Source organism: Ananas comosus, linkage group 20 (genome assembly GCF_001540865.1).
Source record: "Ananas comosus cultivar F153 linkage group 20, ASM154086v1, whole genome shotgun sequence".
NCBI classification, from domain to species: Eukaryota; Viridiplantae; Streptophyta; class Magnoliopsida; order Poales; family Bromeliaceae; genus Ananas; species Ananas comosus.
Window position 1 is genome coordinate 10,565,460 of NC_033640.1, and position 22,040 is coordinate 10,587,499.

Consider the following 22,040-nt stretch of genomic DNA (forward strand, 5'->3'; position numbering starts at 1 on the left):
ACAGGTGTTAGAGTATGTAATAACCTTGTCTCAGGATCTTACCAACATTCCTTTTTTAAAAATAAAAAAATTTTTAAAAAAATCTAAATCTAATTTTACTTAAATAAATTTTGTATTTACATTTTTTTAAAAAAAACATTAAATTTAGCTATATTTGGATCAGTACGGGCCGGTCCAATCCAACTAACCTAGTGATGGGCCGTATATGGGCCTTAATGTGTGAATATCACTCCACGGGTCCAATCTTAGCCCATATCGAGATCCAACCGTCCATCTTTCCATAGCAACCCCGAATCCCACCGTACGATACAGCTGTCAAAACACCAATACACCATAGACCAAAAAAAAGAAAGAAAGAAAAGAAAAGAAAAAAAGCCCAATTTCTCACCGCCCATTTTCGAAATTTGAAATTTCAACACCGCCGCGGAGCTCCGAACCGCGAGTGACCGTAACCCAAATTTTCCCTATTTCCTCTCTCCATTCCCCGAGTCCCTTCACCGCCTCTCGCATCATTGTTCTCTCGCTCTCTCAGGCCATTTCCACTGCTTCTTCTACCTCCCTCTCGATCTCTTTGCGTCGATGCGGGGACCCTAACCCTAGAAGACGAAGACGAAGACGAAGACGAAGTGGACGAAGAAGAAGAAGAAGAAAGACTGGTGAGTGGAGGATCGAAACCATTTTCCTTCGTAGATCGGTCGATTTATCTTGTTGTTTTGTTTTTTTCATGAATTGAGGGCTTTCTTGGTGGTTTGAAGGGTCGTGATGCCGGAGACGAGGGAGTTGATGGCGCGACGAGGAGGAGCGGCCGCGGTGGGGGAGCTCTCCGGCGGGTTCTTTATCCGGCGGGTGACGTCGCCCGGAGCTGTGGCGGCGGCGGCGGCCGCAGCGGCGGCGAGGAAGCGGCGTTTGCGGCGCGACTCGGCGACGGATAACAAGGAGAACGTGGCGCCGTGGGGCCCCGTGGGGCGGCACCCGTCCCGGACGAGGAGGAGCCCCCTCCCCGAGTGGTACCCGAGGACGCCGCTTCGCGATATTACGGCCATCGTCAGGGTAAGGACATACTCGAAACCCTCTCTCTTTTGATCTCATTATCTCCGGTTTCATTAATTCCGTGAGTTTGTGAGTAATTTGTGGGGAATTTGGTTATTGGAGCGAAATGGTTAGGGCTTTAGGAGAAGTTCTTGGCTAGCTTAATTCTCTGGATAGTGTTCGTTTGTCTCTTCTTGCATCTTTTGTTGTCGTTTAGTTTTATTCCATGTTTACTTGTTCTTGCGTTTATTCTGTTACGGATTAGAAAAATGGAAGTGAAACCCTTTCTTTTGTTGGATAGATTTCATATTAATATGTTGTATAGTTCTGATCCAGTTAAATCAAATTGTTTAGTTAATGTGTAGTTACAATTAGAAAGCAAAATTATTCAAATGGACTTGAATGGTGTTTTTTCCTGCTTCAATCGCTTAGTTCCATGAGTTTTGAGAATTATTTTGCTTAACATTGGATCAATCAATTTCACAGGATGCCAAGAATTATTTTTAATAGATTCTCTCCCAGTTATAGTTTCCCCTCTTGTTTTGATACTGTTGGATATCATTTTCTCTGAATTATTTAATTAACTTGTAGTTGTAATAAGTAGGGAAAACTATGATTGATATGTATTTGTTGTTTTTTCCATTTTTTGCTCTTCCATTTTTTATGCCTAATGTCATCAATTATAAACATTCCATGGAATATAATCTGATTTGCTCTCTGAATTTTATGCCTGCTTCTTTTTGAATGTGTCGAGTAGTTTAGTTTGATTTCTTGTTGCATTTACCACAAGGTGGGTACCTTCAAGGCAGGACCAGCAATTTTCAGAAGAGGAGATGGGAGAAAGACTTATTTGTTTGTTGTATTGTTTTGGTATCATTCTGTTTAATAGTATTACCATTGATGGATTCTATCCTGGTTGACATAATTTATTTTATTGTAAAACACTGATTGATTACTTTAAAATGATTTTATCTTTTGATGGTGCCCTCATAGCTTTTCAATTAGTTTTTCGGTAGCATTCATCAGTAGAAACTGTTGCTTATTTAGATTGGTATACTTGAAATTCTAAGGATGAAACTGAATTCGCGGTCAAACTTCAGAGACCAAATATGCAATCAATCCTTAGATATACTATGCACTTATCTTGCATCTTTTATATTTACACATCTTCTCTATTTGCCGCATAGAATATATGGACTAACTTTTTTCATTTTGTGTTCCTGAAATTTTTTAGGCGATCGAGAGGCAGCGCAGGAGCCGCAGAAGGGCCACTGCAGCTCAGCAGAGGACCCGTGAGGGCACTGAAGCTGCTTCTCCTCCACGAGACATGACCTCTTCACCACAGGAACCAAGTGATTCTAATGAGGACACAGCACTGATTCATACCGTCGCCCCTTCCGATGTTTCTAATACTACCTCTTTAGCTTCTCCAACTGAGGGCCTTAACAGCTCTCCCTCTCCCACTGCCCTTTCCCTCCCTACCAGTGAACCCTCTCCTCAGACCCAATCCGCTTCAAATGACCTGAGCCCAGCAGTCAATGAGAAACTATCGAGCTTGATTGACGAGATGCAGAGGCTTGTAATGGAGAATCTGAGGCGCGCCCCGCAGGCCGCACAGCCTTGCAAGAAGAAGAGTACTACTGCTACACAGAGATCGAGTGTTCTGATGTCGATGCGATAAGTGAAACATTTCGTTTCGCTGAATGGGATGCCTGATTTCTGCTGATGAGCTTCGGCTTCTTCTCTTTCCAACAACATTCTTGTGCTAAGAAGTCCATCTGATCCTACACTTTCTTCTTGTTTTTCTTTTATGCCGATTCCTAACAACCCAAGTGACGTCCAATTGTTCTGGGCCACTGCTTCCTTTTATTCCTGAGTTTCTCTGCTGAGGCATAGGGCATATAGGGGGTTCATTGTTTTGCTTCTCCTTTTGTCATCTTTGTACATTTCTAGGGCAATTCCTTGGTTCTAATGCTGCTGTAATAAGGATTTAGGTGTACTGTGCCTAAGATTTTGCTACTCCAGGATGACCCACCTTCGTATATACTTTTGTATCCCGTTTGCTCTGGCATTTAAGCAGTAATATACCTAGTAAATCTCTCTCAAGCTCTGTTTCTATACTTGTGTCTTTTTTTCTTCTTTTTTTTTTAAAAAAAAAACTTTTATTACACTTTGGTATCTTGAGCATATAATTCTCCACCTGTGCATCTACAGTGGAAACTCTGTTTTTCTGTCACTTCAGTTTTCTGCTTGCAATTTCTTGTTTAGATAGCAAGGTAATCATCCTGATTGTGTGAATTTTCTTCCTCGTTGCCATTCTACAGTCTTGAAAAATTTTGAATTTTTCTTTTTAAAGTTTTAACATATTAATTAGATATCCACCGGATACTAAGCTCAGATATAATTGTGTGATTTAACTTGCCTAGTTGGATTTATCTGCACCGGTGATTTAAACAAGAGAAGACAATTGTTTTTTTTTGAAAAATAAATAGCATGTTTTCTGTTCCGTTTATTTCATTTAAAAATAAACTTAGCTGAAAATATGAATCAATCAGAATTCGAACTTGAGATCTCGAATACCAACCACCAAACATTTTGTCATTTACACTATTTTGCCATTTACACTAGGGACAGTCGGTCGGTGAAGCGATTGTTATGTTAAAATGGCTTTGATTTGTTAAAGTGTTGCAAAAATCAATCGGAGGCGAACCATAACAAATGTTGTGGAAGCATAAATTGTTCTTTGATAGCCCAATGCATCCACAGAAAATGTTGATGTACCCTTCAAAATACATTCATTTGATAACTAACGATATATAGATTAGATTGCTTATTGTCCGAGTAAGAAGTGACACTCAGCTGTAAAATGCTCTTGCAAAATCATAGTAGGGTTATGAAATGTTTTTGGGCCTGTATTGCACCGTCGGATGTAAGCATAATCTTCTGGTTTTCTACAAACTTCAGATGACTCGGCGTGAAATTCTCTTGACGGCGCATCGTTCCTGTCACCTTATCACCTAACCACTAAAATGGAAAAAAAAAAAAAAAGAATCAGGAAAATGCCTTAATTGGCACATAGCTATGTTCTTACCAAACTTGAATGAGGAAAGGAGAGATTTATTAGTACCTGCTAATTACATTGTCGAATATTTGTTTGGTTGACAACTGGTAGTTTAAAAGCCTAATGGTCTCTTAATATTAAATGTGGAACCGAATTTTCTACAAGCTTCATGGACTGCCCTTTCGCTTTTGAGAGAGTACGAGCAATGAAGAATGCTGAAATGAACAAATTTCTACTGTGATTAGAAAGTCAACTCCATTTGTTTTATCTTGACAGCATAGATTTGTAGAGCCTGACCTTAGTTCCAGCAATTATGGTGCCATTAAGGGGGTGAGCAGCACAAGCTACCACATTTTGAGATGCAGGAACAAACTTGTTTTGAATTGTTCCTCTGCGCCCCCTCGAATTGCTCTCTTGTTCCTCACTGCAAGAGAGAAGCAAGTAAGACGTATTGAGATCGAAGATGTCACGAAGTGAAATATCATACGAAATATTGATACAATCCACCGTATCGAAACAAATTATGAATTAAATTATCTTTTAAGTAGCTAATCATCATGTTGGTGGAACAGTTTGATAGGCAGAGATCCTAGAAGAAGGATCTTTAGTATAGAAACAAGAATTCAGACGAGAAAATTTGAACTCACTCGAAGTCGACATGGCATGCTGAGTTTGTATTAGGGCGGAAATCCAAAAGATATATTCCAGCACCACTCAAAGATCCGACTGCATAGACCTGTGAAGCAGAAACATGTTTTCAGGCTTCTAATTTATTACCTTTCTTCAACTGACGAAATTAATTGAACAGTGAAATATAGTGAGTGCTCGGCACTGCTTGTCTCGTGATCAATTCAAACTTCCCTCCACTACATATGCAATAACAATAAAAAAAAAGAAACGGCGGAAACATGAACAATAGTATCAAATTATCACATTAATCCACAAACAATTCTTGGGGAAATCTTTGCATGTTGCCAATGACTATCTACACATGCAAGAGGTTTGCTTACCGAGCATGTTGGGAGCCAAGATGGTTTTCTTGTGCTTGGGCACAGTGACATATCCACACCTTCCCTATTAAACAAACACAAACTTAAAACCTGTCTAAATCATATATACTTCGTGCGAAGCAACGGACTTGAACCATACTTACAACCAAGCAGGAGGGGGGCAGTGCATGTGTGTTACTGTGAGAGTATTGATGTTGAGCACACCAGACCTACATAGAACAATGCAGCTCTATAGAGGAAAGCTCAATCAGATTTTGCAAAAAAAAAGAAAAAGAAAAAAGAATATTCCATTGTCGTATATTGGAAAAAACAGAAGCTTGTCCTGAAGGTCAAGAAACCTCATTCGTTATATGTTTTACTCGACATGAAGCAAAGTTGAGCTATCTTTGTTTTACAAAGGTTATACATTAGAGGAAACTGGAATATGAAAAAGGAAAAAAAAACAAAACAAAACGAAAAGAATAAGAAGATATTTATACAAAAGAATAGTTGAAAATTGCACAACTCCATATGTATACCTACCAGCCATCATCAAGATGGAATGCTAATTGGTAAGGACAAGATGGGTCAAAATTTAGTGAGTGAATTTCGCTCGAAACTATGTTCGATTGCACCTGAAAATTAACAACAATGCAAAGTAAACATACAAATACTTCAGCTAAATGCTAGAGAAACCAGATAGAGATGCCATTATCAACATGTACCATTTCCAACACAATTGCCAACATTAAAAAAAAAAAAAAGAGAGAGAGAATTAAAAAGGCCAACAATAATGCCGCAGTTAGTTTTATATACCTTCAAAGATGTAATCTTCTCCAACATTGATGATATCTTCAATGATGTCAAAAGGGGTACCTATGGGAAAAAAAATAAAAAAAATCTAATCAGGTCCAACATTTATTTCGGACATTCATTGCACAAAATATAAACATCTACATAATGCAATGGACAATAAAAAGCAGAAGCACATGTTGTGAACAATGAATATTAGACAAATTGGAAGCATTAAAAGATAAAAATAAAAAATAAAGCATGTGAGTATTTGTCTGCCATATGCACCTCATTATGACTTTGAAAAGCGAAGNATTGTAAGAGTATTGATGTTGAGCACACCAGACCTACATAGAACAATGCAGCAACTATAGAGAAAGGCTCAATCAGATTTTGCCAAAAAAAAATAAATTAAAAAGAATATTCCATTGTTGTATATTGAAAAAAACAGAAGCTTGTCCTAGAGGTCAAGAAACCTCATTCGTTAGATGTTTTACTCGACATGAAGCAAAGTTGAGCTATCTTTGTTTTACAAAGGTTATACATTAGAGGAAACTGGCATATGAAAAAGGAAAAAAAAACAAAATAAAAAGAATAAGAAGATATTTATACAAAAGAATAGTTGAAAATTGCACAATTCCATATGTATACCTACCAGCCATCATCAAGATAGAACGCCAATTGGTAAGGGCAAGATGGGTCAAAATTTAGTGAGTGAATTTCGCTCGAAACTATGTTCGATTGCACCTGAAACTTAAGAACAATACAAAGTAAACATACAAATACTTTAGCTAAATGCTAGAGAAACCAGATAGAGATGCCATTATCAACATGTACCAGTTCCAACACAATTGCCAACATAAGAAAAAAAAGAGAATTAAAAAGGCCAACAATAATGCCGCAGTTAGTTTTATATACCTTCAAGGATGTAATCTTCTCCAACATTGATGATATCTTCAATGATGTCAAAAGGGGTACCTATGGGGAAAAAATAAAAAAAAATCTAATCAGGTCCAACATTTATTTCGGACGTTCATTGCACAAAATATAAACATCTACATAATTTTTTGAGTAGTACATAAGGTAATAAAACTGCCATTCTGCAAAAGTTTCACAAAATGCAATGGACAATAAAAAGCAGAAACACATGTTGTGAACAATGAATATCAGACAAATTGGAAGCATTAAAAGATAAAAATAAAAAATAAAGCATGTGAGTATTTGTCTGCCATATGCACCTCATTATGACTTTGAAAAGCGAAGGATGTTCTTCCTCCACGAAGGTCCCAAGCATAGATAATACCGTGCCTGCTTGCCCCAAAAATAACCTGCACTACGTAAGGTTCATAAGTATAAGAAATATCTTAAATATCTTAAGGTTCATAAGTATAAGAAATATCTTAAATTCGAAAGGAACGAAGAATATCTGCCATGGAACAATTGTTTATACTTGTGCAGATCTCCTGATCACATGTAGTTAGGTATATTTTGAAGTGTGATGTTCTAGGACTTGAACACTAAACCCATGGTTACCTAATTCGTAAAACACTTCGAGCTTAGAATTGGAACATGCAATCCAATTCGTGGATCCCTGGCGAATTGGAACTGCTAAACAAACGATTCCTCCTAACCTCTTTATTCGAGCCTCTACATGTTTGACTTCTAACCATAAATGGAAGTTACTTACATTATTGTCATCAGTTTTCAGTGCAACACAAATAAAAATGAGAAAAAAACCCCATGATTTAGAGCAAAAGAGCATTACTAACCCGATTTTCCAAGTCCAATTCAATACTATTAAGTTGACATTGTGACAATGTAGTAAGCTCAAGACAGTGAATATTACTTTGCCGTCGATCCCACATATAGATGGCACCATCCAACCCAGATCCAAACAATCTAAGGAACAAAGATTGATATGAATGCAAAGTTAGGAAATGTACACGACAAGCTTAATTGAAATGATTGGCTAAAAAACACGGCTTTGAATCAACTGTGTATGGTTAGCAAAATGTGCAAGCAGAGTGTGGTTGTTAGGAAATCAGTTAATAGATTCAAAATGCCACCCACCTTGATTTGCCATCTGAAGCGAAAACCACATCAGATAAGCCATTATTAAGTTCAGAGTTAAGTCGAGAGAATTTAGATTTCCCTTTCTCTAGGACCTATAGTAGTAGTCCAAAAGAAACACAACAGTTAGCTAGCTCAAATCAATAACAATATAACATATGAAGAATATGATCACACTCTCAAATTACTAAGTTAGAATGCAACTTAATCTATTAAACAACTGTCATAGTGAAAAGTTGTAAATTTATCAAACCGGAGCAACAAGAACTCCTTTATTTCTCCCATCGACATGCTACGGGAGGATCTTAACTCTTAAAGAATACAGAAAAAAAGGAAAAGAAGAAGCAGCTAGAGGCTGAAGTTAAGAAGGCTGAAATATAAATTGGAAAAGTTTTCATATGAACTCCTATAGCGCTAAGAGAGAAGCCAAAAACATTAGTGCAGGAGGCTCACTTGAACAGGATCGGATGTGACATAGCCAATATCAAACAGAACAATTTTGTCATTTTGCCTAGATGCACAAGCAATCTGCAAAAATTGAACAAGGACATTAATTTATGTCAAAGAAGCACATAAAGCATGAATACCAAGCGACAACTTCTAATTATAGTAGGACATAAAATATGGTTCATCTTAGAAGCAGAAAGAAAAAATTATCGTCTCATCTCAACCTCATCTTGATTTTCCGGATTCCATTGAACAGCATCTAAAGGCATGGAAGTAGAAATATGCAGTAAATGTTTTGCCTCCTCACCCAAATACCCTGCCAAGAATAAAATCACCAAATTATAACTAAAGAACGAGTAAAGAAGTAACATAAGTGATGGTAAAATCAAACTGTTTAGCTCAAAAATCACAAATAGTAATACAAGGGCACTAATCGATCACTTTTCTAGGATGGAAACTTACTTGATATAGGACCATACGTAGTACAGTACAAGGTCTCAAAATCGTGCACTGTTAGACACCCAGATTTAGTCACAGATGCAAGATAGACGCCCTGCAAATATGAAACAAAATATCATCATGATGATTTTGAAGTTTCAGTATAGGACTGCTGCTATTTGAAAAGAAAAGTTATAAAAAATAACCAAAATACAAAGAGAATGTAGCAGCATAAACACACAAACTATACAAAAGGGTTCACTCCTGTCACTTTCCTTGCTCTGAATAACTGATGCAAAGTATTATTGCTTTTGCACAAATTATCATGCCAAAAATAACATGCACCTGACTCAAGTACAATCACAACAACTAAAGAACAACCACAACTTCTGATTCTTAAGTAGTCGTGCTTTCAAGTTTTGGTCCTAAAATAACATACATACTGTGTCGGCATAATATGTGCCATTCTATGCCGTTTCGTATGAACATCATGGAAATCCGTGATTTCTATGTTTGTGTATACCTCAAATTTACATCTCATATGCCTACTCTTGAATTATCCAGTCTCGGCCAGTGACAGTGCTTTCCAAGTTCATCTTCTTGATGATTAAAGCACTAGATCATATTACACAATAAGTAGACTTTATAACTCGGGCTACGTGTAAACACCAGTGGTTACAAAATAAATAAACTTCATGGAAAAGAATCACTGAAGTGTGTTTAAAATAACAAGAATTCTTGGTTAATATCCAACTTATCAGAGGCATGTTATTTTCTACCTTGGCATCAAATTCCAATGCCGAAATGCCTTCCCTGCCAAAAAAACATAAACCGGTGAACACAAACTCTGGAAAATATTAATAGGAGAACAGAATAATAAAGTGAAGGCAATGAAGGGGTTTTTGGCCATGGACTAACTGGATTGGGGAATTTATGACTTGCAGAATTTATGACTTGCAACTCTTCAATGGAATAAAAGAGCCAATGAAGACCGCAACTTAGATGGGAGATATGAAATGTCCAGATGCCATGTTTTCCGTTACTGGAAGATAGTCTGTAAGTAGAAAAATAATGAAACAGAGGGACACAGACCTCATGCTAGAGATTGGAGTGTCTTGATTTGCAGCATTAAAAATCCGAGCCAGCTGATAAAGCAGTCGCAAGAATAAAATGGTTGAAATTACCCGCAAATCATCAGAAATTATGTCAAAAAAAAAAAAAATGCAATGCTGTATGAAAGTCACCTGTGTTGGACAGCTATTTGACCCATCATTGTAATTATGCTCAAATGCCCTAGCCTGTTCACAGAATGCAAGGCAATAAACAAACACAAGATAAATTTAAAACAAACCAAAAATAGTCAAGATTACCCCTACATTTTAGCATGTCTCTTCATTACCGTGCACTAAAAAAATTGCATCAGTTTCAAACCTGTACTCTATCATTATATCAAAAAGCTCCAAATTATTGGGATGATTATTGAGTTTCAGATGCAAAACTTTACAGAAACAAGCTAATATAATGGCTATAAATTATCCAACAAACTGTTTTTTTTCCAACCATTTTCATCTATTACTCTAATGAACAAGGCAAGTGCCAAATAACACACGACGGGCAAAAAAAAAAATTTTTTTAAAAAAAAGCCTGTTAAATTTAATAGCTTTAGTAAAGAAGAAAATCTCTTTTATTTAGTTTTAGGTCTATTACAAAAATTCCAAACTATGATAGAAATTCAATTTTAGAAATAATGTAATATACCATTCCAATGGAGTTTTCTGCCTGAATTAAACAATCACGCCAAATTTTTGAACTTATTTGGGACAGTGGTAAAGTTTAGAGTTAAAATTGATGAAATATTTATTTAAAAGGCTAATCTCTATACGGATTAAAAGTGGAAAGGGGACTATTGGTACTTTAGCCACACACGCAATTTTGAAGGCAAAATAGAGGGGACAAAAAAGAAAAAAGATTGAAACTTCACCTCCGCGTAAGAATCAATCAGGAGCCGAGATGCTTCGTGTCGATAATCGAATCCGAATCTTCCTTCGATCTCCGCGGCGCTCCGTGTCCATCGAGCTCTCCCACTGCGAGAACAAATTAAACACAAAAAAGGGGTAAAAAAAAAAAAATAGAAGGGAAAATTACCTGCGAGGAGATCTAGGGTTTTGTTGAGGAGCGGGGACGACGTAGCGATCCATGGACTCCTCGGGAGATCGATCGAGAACGAAGAATGCAGAGACCGGGTCTAACGAAAGGGTCGGCGGGAAACGTCGATTTTCCCGCCAATATTTAGTTCCCGGTCGCGAAGTAAAATTGCATAGGAACCCCTTTCGTACAGTCACTTTTATAATGAATCCCCTCAATTAAAATTAGTTTATATTGTTGAGATTTTAAATTAATTCACCCAGTTATATTGAAGATGATAATAATTTTGCTCCAGCAAACAAAGTTATAGACATAGTTAATTCGGATTTGGCAAAAATTCGGTGCGGCTATAATTCGAATAAAATTTGTATCTCAATTTTTAAATTTGTTGAAAAATACGATTTTTTATTCGCCAATTATTCGAATACCCAATTTATACGGATACTATACGTTCACCGATTAACAATTCGAGATAAAAAATTTGGCTATTGAACTAAATTTTTTTCTATAAATTTATGCTACTAGTATATATATAGTTATAAATTTTTAAAAATATATATAAAAAAAAGAGTGGATTAAATAAAAAAAAATAATAGCAAATTTTATTGTCGTCACCATTTTCATCTTTTTTATGATCCACATATTTCGAAAGTCAATAAAGTTTTTTAATAATTCATGAATAATGCGGCAAAAGTCGACAATAATTCGGCACTAATTCGGAAAGAAATTTTATTCAACAAATTTGCGCATTTTTTGACCGAATAGTTTGGCATTCGCAAATTATTCATGAATAATAAATCTAACCTAAAAATTTGCGTATTATTCTAATTTTTTAGATATTCTAATTTTTTAGGTAAAAGTTTGCGGGTTTTATTCAGATTTTTAATAATTAGCGAATTACCTAACTACTACGGTCATAGATCATATAGATCATGTTATAAAGCATTCTTCTGCTCTTTTTTATTTTTTCTTTTTGTTTGCGAAAAATAATAGGAGCAATGAGCTCAGAATGAGCAAAGAATAACCTTTCTCACATTTGTTCACTGTCTCTATACCGAGCCAGTGAATGATAAATCAAATGGAAACAATAGAAAATCTCTGTTCCCACACACTTGCCACATGAGACATTAAAATTAAAATTTTTCCTGTTACCATTGCTAGTTGTTTTTCTAACATTCTCATCCCAAATTCAGTATAAGACCATACAAATTTTTGCCAGATAAAATGCGACACTACGAGTATAATTTCATTTCAGTCAGTGGGTAATAAATAATGATGTACAAATCAATACTACATTCTCGTAACAATGTTTACCCACATAGAATATATATATATTTTTTTTTTTTTTTCTATCAGAAATGGTACAGAAGAATAGGAGAGGATGAGTCAGTTCTTATGTGCGCTCCGAAGACGAGGGAGACATCGCGCTCCACCAGAAACTAACAGAGAAGCTCGGGGAAAGCGACCGCACGTAGTGCCACCATTTGGGTGGAATGTAGAGCATTTCGCCTTCGTCCAATATGCAGTCCATGAAATCGAGATTTTCTACCCTCGGGAACTCCTCAGAATCAATATTGTCAAGGTCTACCTGCAGATATGTAGGAGTGTTTATCAGCACACAAGAAGCTCGAATATCTCCTAAGAGATTCATGTTATCTGACTCATATTTAGCTTGAGAATGTTAGCACCCAAAAAAAAAAAACCCCTTCTCGTCCGTTTTTGCACGCACGTAATGATAATTATACAAGGAAACATAGTCCCTGGACGGCAAATCTGATTTTACCTGGCTGGTATTATGTAGCATGGACTCCGCATGAGGGTACAAGTCATCTGACACTGAAGCGGGATAGAGTCGTATATACTTCCTGCCAACAACCTGTCAAGAAAATTAATACGAGAAATCAGATTGTCCAACCTTTCCCAAACTCGCAGTGATGGAGAAAGAGAAGCGGCAAAAGTTAATATTACATTACGGATTGCGAAGGAGTGAGGTAACTGAATGTGTGTTAAGGTCCTTACTAGTTATAAGCTTCACTGAGAAAGACGAGCAACATGAGCAGGATATCCTTCCGGAATGAGGTAAATGATTAACATCATTTACAAATAATTAGCATACCATGTTTCTTGGAACTTCATTCTTTAAGTCAAGATATATCACTGATTTGAGGTAAGAAATGAAAAGTCACAACAGGATCTTACCGTCGTGCCAAGGTATAGGTTTATAATTTTGAGGCATGAATAAAAGATAACTACCAACCGGCCTCAAATACGATCTATTTTTGAATGTTCTTCGTGAAGCTTCAAAGATAAACAGTCTGTTATGCTTCCGATAATCCAGATGATATCGTCATCATCACAGAAAAAGGCGGAAGATGAGGCAAATAACATAGTTCTCACATTTGATATAAGTAGCAATGCATATTTTTTTAATGGTTTAATGTAGTCTAAAAGAACAGCCCTGATCTTTCTTTTACTACCTCCCTTTGACGCAGAAGATTCTTTAGCCTCCAAAAAGAAATCATTGCGGGAGGAAGGTGGGATGCTCAAAACGTAAATAGAGAAGAACGAATGTGATAAAACCAAGACTATACTTGTAGCATAATTGAGAAATAATTTCGGTTTCTATGAAGAAACTAACATAATAAATCCTTCCAATGGCCACTGCCATCTATAATTAACGCCTGCTCGTGATGTCCATGGTTCAGGAGTCAGGACAATGTGTTAGGCAATTGCATCACTCATCACTTCAATTTTCTGAAACCAATCAAATAAGAGACATAAAAACAGGGCTTCATCAATATATCCCTGCAAAATCATCCATTTACATAGGGTGGGGGTTCATTGAATTCACAGGGAGTAGTTGGTTTCCATTAGAAAATGTTTTCAATGGGACATTTTTGTAAGTACACGACATATATGCAACATAATAAATTTTTGAAGGACATAAAAGTTAAAATTTTGAACTGACATATATATATATATATATATATATATATATATGTAAANGGTTACCGCTTTTTAGATGTTCGTGGTTATTGAACCATGAAAATTTTCATATCCTCTAATTAATATATATATATATATATATCGAACACAATAATAAATAAAAACTCTCTATCCATCGTGCGGTGGGCGAAGCAAATAAAGTAAATCTTTATTTGAATCGACCTTTACACTTAGTTGATCCTAAGCTTGAACCCTGGAGCCCATGGTTGGTGGTTCGGAAAACGGTGAACGAGATCCCTGATAGCCAATAGAACACAATAATAACTATTGTAACAAAACGAAAGAGAGTAACCTAGTCATTCCACGTTGAGGATTGGACGAATGACCGTCTCCTTGTTGTATATATACTATTCATCGTGGGGTACGTTTGTTGATTTGTTTAATTGTCGATAGATGTAAATGTTGAATAGGTGATCTTCTATTGTACTCGTAAGTCTACGTTATATATAGGTAGCCTTTTCGATTTTCTTTACTAGTACTACTCCTATTATTACAATCCATCCATCTCTTCCTCTCCTCATATACATCAAAAGGAGTGTGTTCCCTCCTTGTGTCATCTTGATAAACACCTTCTCTTAAAAATGAAAAAACCTCTTACGATAAACAACGCAACAGCTTACAGAGCTGGGAACTGGGCCAGTTATTAAGAGGAGCCCTTCTTGCAGCCCCACGCTCTGCCGACACCTAATACTGGGAGCTTCATACGCGGGTGGTTCCTAGTTCACTAATCCGACTACTCCCTAGCTTAGTCGGCCCAAGCTTTTGGAAGTGTCATTTAAGCGAAGCCGTCCTACTCGGCTTACCTCTCTCCTTCGGGTCTTAAGCTGATTCTTTACTCGGCTTACCGATTTGTTGAACACTAGGCTAGCCGTCCTTCTCGGCTTCTACTGAAAGATAACTTATCGTTTACCTTTTTCATGTGCTCGTCTCCTCACTACGGGCATCTCGTCTGTCTGAGGCTCATACCCTTGTCCCCTCACTACGGGCATCCCGTCTGTCTGAGGCTCATACGATTTAATGTCCTTGATGAGGATTCTTTTCGTCATTTACGCTCTTATCTTTCTACGTCCTTTTATTTTCACCAGAACTGCAGATAACGTCCGAAGTTTCAATGATAAATATCGGGTGTAATAATCAACCAACTTTCTTCAACCCCCCCCCCCACCAACATTGGTACTAGCACTTTCAATATGATTGAGGAGTACCTTCAATGCGATTGAGGAGTACCTTCAATGCGGGGTTAGAAGTTGGCAAGGGCGGAAAAACAGGAAGTCCGCGGAATAACGGCTGAGGACTACATGATGCACAGGAATAACCGAGTATGCACCCAATCCAACCGAGTTAAAATCATAGTTGTTACGGGGGGGTTATCAGAAAGCTTACTTGTAAGCCTACTGATAACCACGGTTTAGCTGACAAGTTTTCGTGTCGGCTCTAGGTTCGAAATCAAAGCGACCAGAACCAGCCGAAATCCTTTTGCCGAGAAATAGTAGGGTCGGTGTATATAGAGCCGAAGTAGTCGGCTAAGAAATGAAAATAAGCTAATCAAGCCGGGAAGAACTTGGCTTACAAAAAGATAGTCCTTTAAGAAAAATTTCCCTCACCGATATAGAGCCGAAGTAGTCGGCTAAGAAGTGAAAGTGAGCTAACCGAGCCGAGAAGAACTTGGCTGACAAGAAGATCGTTCCTAAAGAGGAACGGAAACGAAACTAAAAATATAGCTGAGTTAACGTCGGCTAGCAGGAGTGAAAAGAAGACTTTAACGAGCATAACCCGTTGAGCTTGTGTATCTAGTTTATCCAATCTTTTTATGAATAGAAGTTTTACCAAAAAATAGAATTTTACATCCGGTAAATTACGGTAAAACCGCTTGAGATTAAGGCCGTAAGAGTATTTCGTGGCCCAAAACCGATAAAACTTTGCCAGGTTTATGAGAAACTGGCAAAGTGGACTGTAAACAGCCATATTTCGGTTCAGCCGCTGGCTATTAACACCGAGGCTAGATATCTTAGTGAGTACTTTAAAAGAAAGGTTAAGCAGGGTTAGAACCTACCTTAACCGACTATTTGAACATATGGTTCATTTGCGGCAAAATCAATTGCTGCACAATTTATTAGCTTCAAAGTTTTTATTCAGTCGCTGGCGAAGAGATGTAACCCGACACTTGGCCCGATATACGAGTTGGCATAAGAGCCAGAGTAGCGGGCTCTTGAACAGTTTGAAGCTGTAAAAGGTCAAACGGCCTATGCCTACGAGACATAGATACAATTAAACGACCTATGCCCCTAGCTTTTTGTCCGGCGTATCGGCCGGACCGGGGATGAGGCTTCCATAAGGCTTACTGAAGGAGTTAGACTCGTATGTCGCCTCGAACACGAATTCGGCTTAAACCGGGAACTCCTTGAGGTCTTAAGACATAACGTCCCAAGCGAGGAACGTATAGTAATCCCCGGACGGGGGGTCGAGATCGGGGATGTAAAACCCCGACCATACGACGGTAGCCGCATCCACCACCGTTAGGGGTACATTAAAAGTCGACAACTGGCCATAACTGCTGCCGGCCAGACATTCAGCGAACCTTACCACGGGGGACCATAACCCCGACAGATAAATGGCCACAGCAGCCTAAAACGTTGTGACCACAGTAGTATCCGGAAACATTCGGACAGTAACCAACGAGTAAAGCTCAGTTATTAACGGGATAAGCACGTTATAAAAGTAATATCCGGCACTATCGCCGGTCGTGGCGCAGATCAGCTCGCCATGAAACTACCTATAAAACTAGATTTCAAATGTCCTGAGCCGAGTATACCGGCTCACGGACTCAATCTGAGCCGAAAACTACTCGGCTGACAGGTGATCAAAGAGGAAGTTGACCGTTTTGACGAACTGTAAGCAGTCGTAACAGACTAAGTGATCCAACTAGTGAAGATCTTAAAGATCCTTGTTAGCATAATGTATCTAAGTACCGCAATAGTAGTCGGTATAAAATATATTTTACGTCTAAATGGAGTTTTTTACTCAGGGTCGCCCGCACGGTTTTTTAACAACGCGACGGCTTACAGAACTGGGAACTGGGCCAGTTATTAAGAGGAGCCCTTCTTGCAGCCCCACGCTCTGCCGACGCCTAATACTGGGAGCTTCATACGCGGGTGTTCCTAGTTCGCTAATCCGGCTACTCCCTAGCTTAGTCGGCCCAAGCTTTTGGAGGTGTCATTTAAACGAAGCCGTCCTACTCGGCTTACCTCTCCCCTTCGGGTCTTAAGCTGATTCTTTACTCGGCTTACCGATTTGTTGAACACTAGGCTAGCCAACCTTCTCGGCCTCTACTGAAAGATAACTTATCGTTTACCTTTTTCATGTGCTCGTCCCCTCACTACGGGCATCCCGTCTGTCTGAGACTCATACCCTTGTCTCCTCACTACGGGCATCCCGTCTGTCTGAGGCTCATACGATTTAATGTCCTTGATGAGGATTCCTTTCGCCATTTACGCTCTTATCTTTCTACATCCTTTTATTTTCACCAGAAAACACGCGTCCCCGCTTCCGCAAATAACGTCCGAAGTTTCAATGATAAATATCGGGTGTAATAATCAACCAACTTTCTTCAACCCCGCTCACCAACATTGGTACTAGCACCTTCAATATGATTGAGGAGTACCTTCAATGCGGGGTTAGAAGTTGGCAAGGGCGGAAAAACAGGAAGTCCGTGGAATAACAGCTGAGGACCACATGGTGCACAGGAATAACCGAGTATGCACCCAATCCAGCCGAGTTAAAACCATAGTTGTGATAAGAATGTTTGTTAAAAATGTTATCAATGTTTCAAATTTTAGATCACCATTCTAAAATAAGAAACGGAACACTTAATGTTCTTAGTGGACTACTAACTATAAGAAAATGGTTAATTATTCCAGTGTATTGTAATGTTCTTTTAACTGAAAAACACACCTTGGTTTAGCGGTTTTTTTTATATTGTAAAGTGGTGGTTTTTTTTTAACACCGTTTTTTTGAAAGCGGTAACGAGGCGGTGTTATCTTGACGATGTTCACCAATGATACCGGTTTTGTTAAGCGGTGTTTTGTACATTTTGTAAAGACCACTAAGATAACCGGTGTTTTTAAGTTTGTAGACAGTATCAATCGATATTCTATCGATGGTAATAACTAATGTTATTACTGTTTTATCGTTTGGAAAATATTCTTTGTAATAAACACCTGTGTTTATTATAATACATTAAATACCGTTGAAAAGTATTACCGGTGTTTATCATAACCAAAATGACATAGCTTTTTATTATAAACTGACTGGCAAGGATCTCGTTCACCGTTTCACCATCAACCATGGACTTTAGATTTAAGCTTAGGATCAACTAAGTGTAAAAGTCGATTCAAATAAATATTTATTTTATTTGTTTCGCCCATCACACGATGGATAGAGAGAGTTTTTTTTTCTTTATATTATGAACCGATGTGTATCATGATGTGTATAATACTGTTTAACGTTATGATATATCTGTGTTTCTTCAACGTGATATTGTCTTAATCCAATATCCCTGTGTACAAACCCTATGAAAATACATTCACAGGGTAAATATGGTTTAATTTGAAAAATTTTATAGATGATTACCGATTCATATTTCGGGTTAGCTTGATTTTTATTTTACAATGAGATGAGTTGGGTGGGGTGGATCGGGTAAGCCGGGCTAATGTTTGTCTTTTCTTTTCTTTTGTTTTCTTTTTAACTAATGATAGAGGGAAGAAGGGAGTGAGTTAGGTAACTTTAAGATCTGCTTCTAGAGAAGGGAGAGCAGGAGGAAGCGATGGCGTCGGTTGTTCCATCTCAAAGCCGCCAACGATTTACGAATTTATTCACAACTATTTAATCGTAGTGAGAAAAATCCATTATCGCTGTGAGAAATTGATAGTGATATATGGACCGCTGAGGTGTATATTGTTGTGAAAAACTTTCACAGCCATTAAATCGGTCGTAGTGAAAAAAACTGGACATGGCTGTAAATTTTTACAGCGATATCTGGTAAAAACAATATCACAACATTCTCATACAAACCAAGTTTCAGCCTTAGTCTTACTTTTATTCGGCCTTTGTCTTAGCCTTACTGAGTAATGGGCTAAGACAAACCAAGCGGTGGACTTAGCCTTAACTTTACTTAGTAAAAGTAACAGTCATAAACCAAGTTTATCTATAGTCTTTATATTAGTGTAATTATACACAAACTCTATAAAATTTTTTTTTTCAAATTTTAAGTTTAACTTTTATATCTTCCTTCCTTTATCCCTTTACTTTCTAAGGTTTCTTTTTTTTTCCTCCTTTCAAAAGTTTTTATTTTGTTTTCTATATATTAATCAACTAACTCCGAACAAAGGAGTTATTTAATTAAAAAATTTAATAAGGGTTTACCCTTAGTAGAAACTTAAGATATATTTTATTCTAGGTTTAAAGCTTTCTCCCCAGATCTCTCTCTTAAAAAAAATCTCCTTCCTTCTTATTAAGAGATATGCGGTTAGGGCGATGTGGGCCCCGTAGGGTTGAGTGGGTGGTTGGTTGAATAGTATAATCTAATGATTGAAAATGATCCGAGAAGTAGATCAAACGGTAAAAAACTTACAAGCACCAAGTGCTTGGTGCTTTTACAAGCACCATAGCTGGACTCTATATATATATATATATATATATGTAAACAGATTAATTTGCAGCGGGTAGATGTGTAAGTGTATTGAAAAAAAAGAGGAGGAAAGTAAGCAAAATTCACACCATTACCTGAGCAAAAAGATTATGGTGGGGATCGTGGTGTAATGGAGTCACAGTCCCAAGTGGGCCAAACCAGGCATTAAGAGATTGGAGTTCCCCACCACCAGCAAAACAAAAATCTGGAATCATTATGTCATTGCGTAGCTCTCTTATCTGCCAAGAAAGCGTCCACATCAGTAGCACTCTAATATCTAATATCAGGTGCTATTTTTCTGTTTTGTGGAAATTAGATTTACGATTATGAACAAAATACTTGGTCAAACAAAGGATGCTGGGCTAGATATGTCAAATTGGCCGGACAGTCGGTGCACCAAATCCTCTCCAGGAATTGGGAGAAGGTGATCAGCTCTTGCTTCCACTCGGTGCAGAGGTAATTCTTTCCAACCTGAACATGTTATTAACTACATCAATCTTAACTTTTAGTCAAAGATAGATCCAAAGATATTTCATTTCACATTCATGATATATCAAAGTTAGTACAAAACAAGGGCCCTCACCTCCACCGGCACAGTTCGATCCCCTGCAATCCCTTTCAGATATTCAATGTCCTTCCATTTTGTCCGCGCCGGCCAATGGTCGATACAGCCACTGATTACAACCGGAGACTCGCGTAAGAAGTGATCACTAATAAAGGTTTCCAAAGACATGGATGATCGCTTTTCAATAATCTTACAAGACAGAGATTTCTTCGGCAGAGCTTGAAGCACCTAAAAAATGATCATGATGTCATTAAGAGTAAGTTCCACAAAATTTAACAGGATAATGTAACTAAAGATGGACTGTCCTGGATCTACTTCCTATCCAGTGATGCTCACTTAGAGCTTTCGGCAGAGATCTTTTAAACGAAGCTGAGAAACCAACTTACTAAACATGCAAAAGTACAATAGAATAAAAAGAAAAGCTCCAAAAATGAGTGTCTGCTTATTCAAACTTCTCAATGAAACCACAAGATGCATGTGCATCGCCAGGCCTTTAGCCCATATTCGAGCTTTTGTCGAAGGGCTATTCAAGTAGAGCTTTTCAAAACACCCGAGTAACTTTTTCATTAAAAGTGTCCCAGCTTCTTCACGTTGAAGCAAGGCAGACAAAAGAAGAAACTTCAAATTAGATCTTCTACTTTAGCAAGCTCAAAAGCTCATTAATAACTTCCCAACTCAACTATGAAGCTCAAGACCCTTTTACTCCAAATGCGTAGCTTCCACTTCTGAATTAAAGAAGCTATGCAGATCCGACAAGCGGAGTATTAGGAAGTAACTCAAAAATCCAGGACATGGTAAGCAGTGATCATAAATTACTCAGAAATTGCATTAGAAAAAGCGAAAAGGCTCAAACAACATAAACAGGGAGAGAAAAATTTTGAACTTTTAGTAAATGAGTATCCACAATCGAAAAGCAGAATCACTCATTGAATTCCTACCAACCAAAATTTCATCACTCTTAAACTGCACCCAATTCTTCCCACCTATTTCTGCTTTTGGAATCTAATATGATTAATAAGAAAAAAAGAAAGAGCTTTTTTATATAAAAAACAGTTTGTTCTCCTAACAATTGGGAATAAACAAAGTCAGATTCAGCAGCCTCAAATAATCTCAGAATAAATTAACCTTCCCAACAGTAGAATCAACATATAAAATTCAAGCGAAACGAAAAGAGAACCTAAAATTTCTTAATGCCAAGAGAGGGGGGAGTGGGGAAGGGAAAAAGTCATCTTTCACCTCTTCCAAGTTCTGATTCTTCGCGAGCTCCTCCCTCCACCTCTCGGCGTCCCCCTTCTCTTCCTCCTCCCGCCGCTTCTCGCTCCCCTCCGCCGCGATTCTCTCAACGGCGGCGTCGAGCTCGCCGCGGAGGAGCGGGCCCCCCATGATGAGGCCCATGTCGAGCGCCCGGAGCGCCTCGCGACGGTCCCCGGCGCCGGCGCGGAGCTCCGCGACGTGGAGACAGGCCATGGCGTAGGCGTCGCGCCACGCGGGCACCACCGCGTGCCAGGGCCCCGAGTGGAGCTGCTCCCACGCCATCTCCCGCGCCGCCTCCGCCGCGCGCAGGTCCCCGCACGCCGCCTTCTCCGCCGAGCTCACGTACGCGAACCCGCCCTCCTCCGTTATCCGCCGCAGCAGCGCCGCCCGCCGCTCCTCGCCAACACCGCCGCTGCCGCTGCTGCCGCTGCCGCTGCCGCCGCCGCCGCCCGGTTCGCTTCCCATCGGCCGCCGCGCGAGCCAGGCGAAGAGCTCGAAAGAGTGCAGTGCGAGAGAACGAAGATATTTTTAGAGCTGAGCGGAATCGAGTTACGGCCA

The 22,040-nt window shown here is 38.6% G+C and overlaps 3 protein-coding genes across 8 annotated transcripts; 1 reads left to right on the forward strand and 2 right to left on the reverse strand.

The window, feature by feature from the left end:
- On the forward strand, nucleotides 475-3,135 carry LOC109725820 (protein POLYCHOME-like). The gene is made up of 3 exons (XM_020255194.1): nucleotides 475-656; nucleotides 756-1,050; nucleotides 2,264-3,135. The coding sequence occupies exons 2-3, from the start codon at nucleotides 763-765 to the stop codon at nucleotides 2,708-2,710; spliced, it is 735 nt and encodes a 244-aa protein (XP_020110783.1). The 5' UTR covers nucleotides 475-656; nucleotides 756-762; the 3' UTR covers nucleotides 2,711-3,135.
- Nucleotides 3,653-11,075, reverse strand: LOC109725873. Its single transcript, XM_020255271.1, has 19 exons — nucleotides 10,972-11,075; nucleotides 10,808-10,910; nucleotides 10,071-10,124; nucleotides 9,919-9,971; nucleotides 9,606-9,639; nucleotides 8,851-8,941; nucleotides 8,613-8,704; nucleotides 8,395-8,469; nucleotides 7,942-8,036; nucleotides 7,641-7,770; nucleotides 7,110-7,199; nucleotides 6,790-6,849; nucleotides 5,623-5,714; nucleotides 5,244-5,309; nucleotides 5,101-5,164; nucleotides 4,738-4,826; nucleotides 4,388-4,514; nucleotides 4,157-4,305; nucleotides 3,653-4,053 (listed from the first exon to the last, which is right to left on the reverse strand). Exons 1-18 carry the CDS (start codon nucleotides 11,022-11,024, stop codon nucleotides 4,258-4,260), a joined length of 1,416 nt encoding a protein of 471 aa, XP_020110860.1. The 5' UTR covers nucleotides 11,025-11,075; the 3' UTR covers nucleotides 3,653-4,053; nucleotides 4,157-4,257.
- Nucleotides 12,306-22,003, reverse strand: LOC109725417 (lysine-specific demethylase JMJ30). 6 transcript variants are annotated; one of them, XR_002220252.1, is made up of 7 exons: nucleotides 21,465-22,003; nucleotides 20,247-20,456; nucleotides 20,003-20,134; nucleotides 19,759-19,902; nucleotides 13,610-13,725; nucleotides 12,755-13,005; nucleotides 12,503-12,559 (listed from the first exon to the last, which is right to left on the reverse strand). XR_002220252.1 is itself a non-coding variant. In XM_020254604.1 (6 exons), exons 1-6 carry the CDS (start codon nucleotides 21,945-21,947, stop codon nucleotides 12,365-12,367), a joined length of 1,257 nt encoding a protein of 418 aa, XP_020110193.1. In that variant the 5' UTR covers nucleotides 21,948-21,994; the 3' UTR covers nucleotides 12,306-12,364. The 6 variants fall into 6 exon arrangements, 2 of the variants coding, with proteins under 2 accessions (XP_020110193.1, XP_020110194.1); XR_002220251.1 differs by having other exon boundaries at nucleotides 12,755-13,128; XR_002220253.1 differs by lacking the exon at nucleotides 12,503-12,559 and having other exon boundaries at nucleotides 12,755-12,847; nucleotides 12,940-13,005.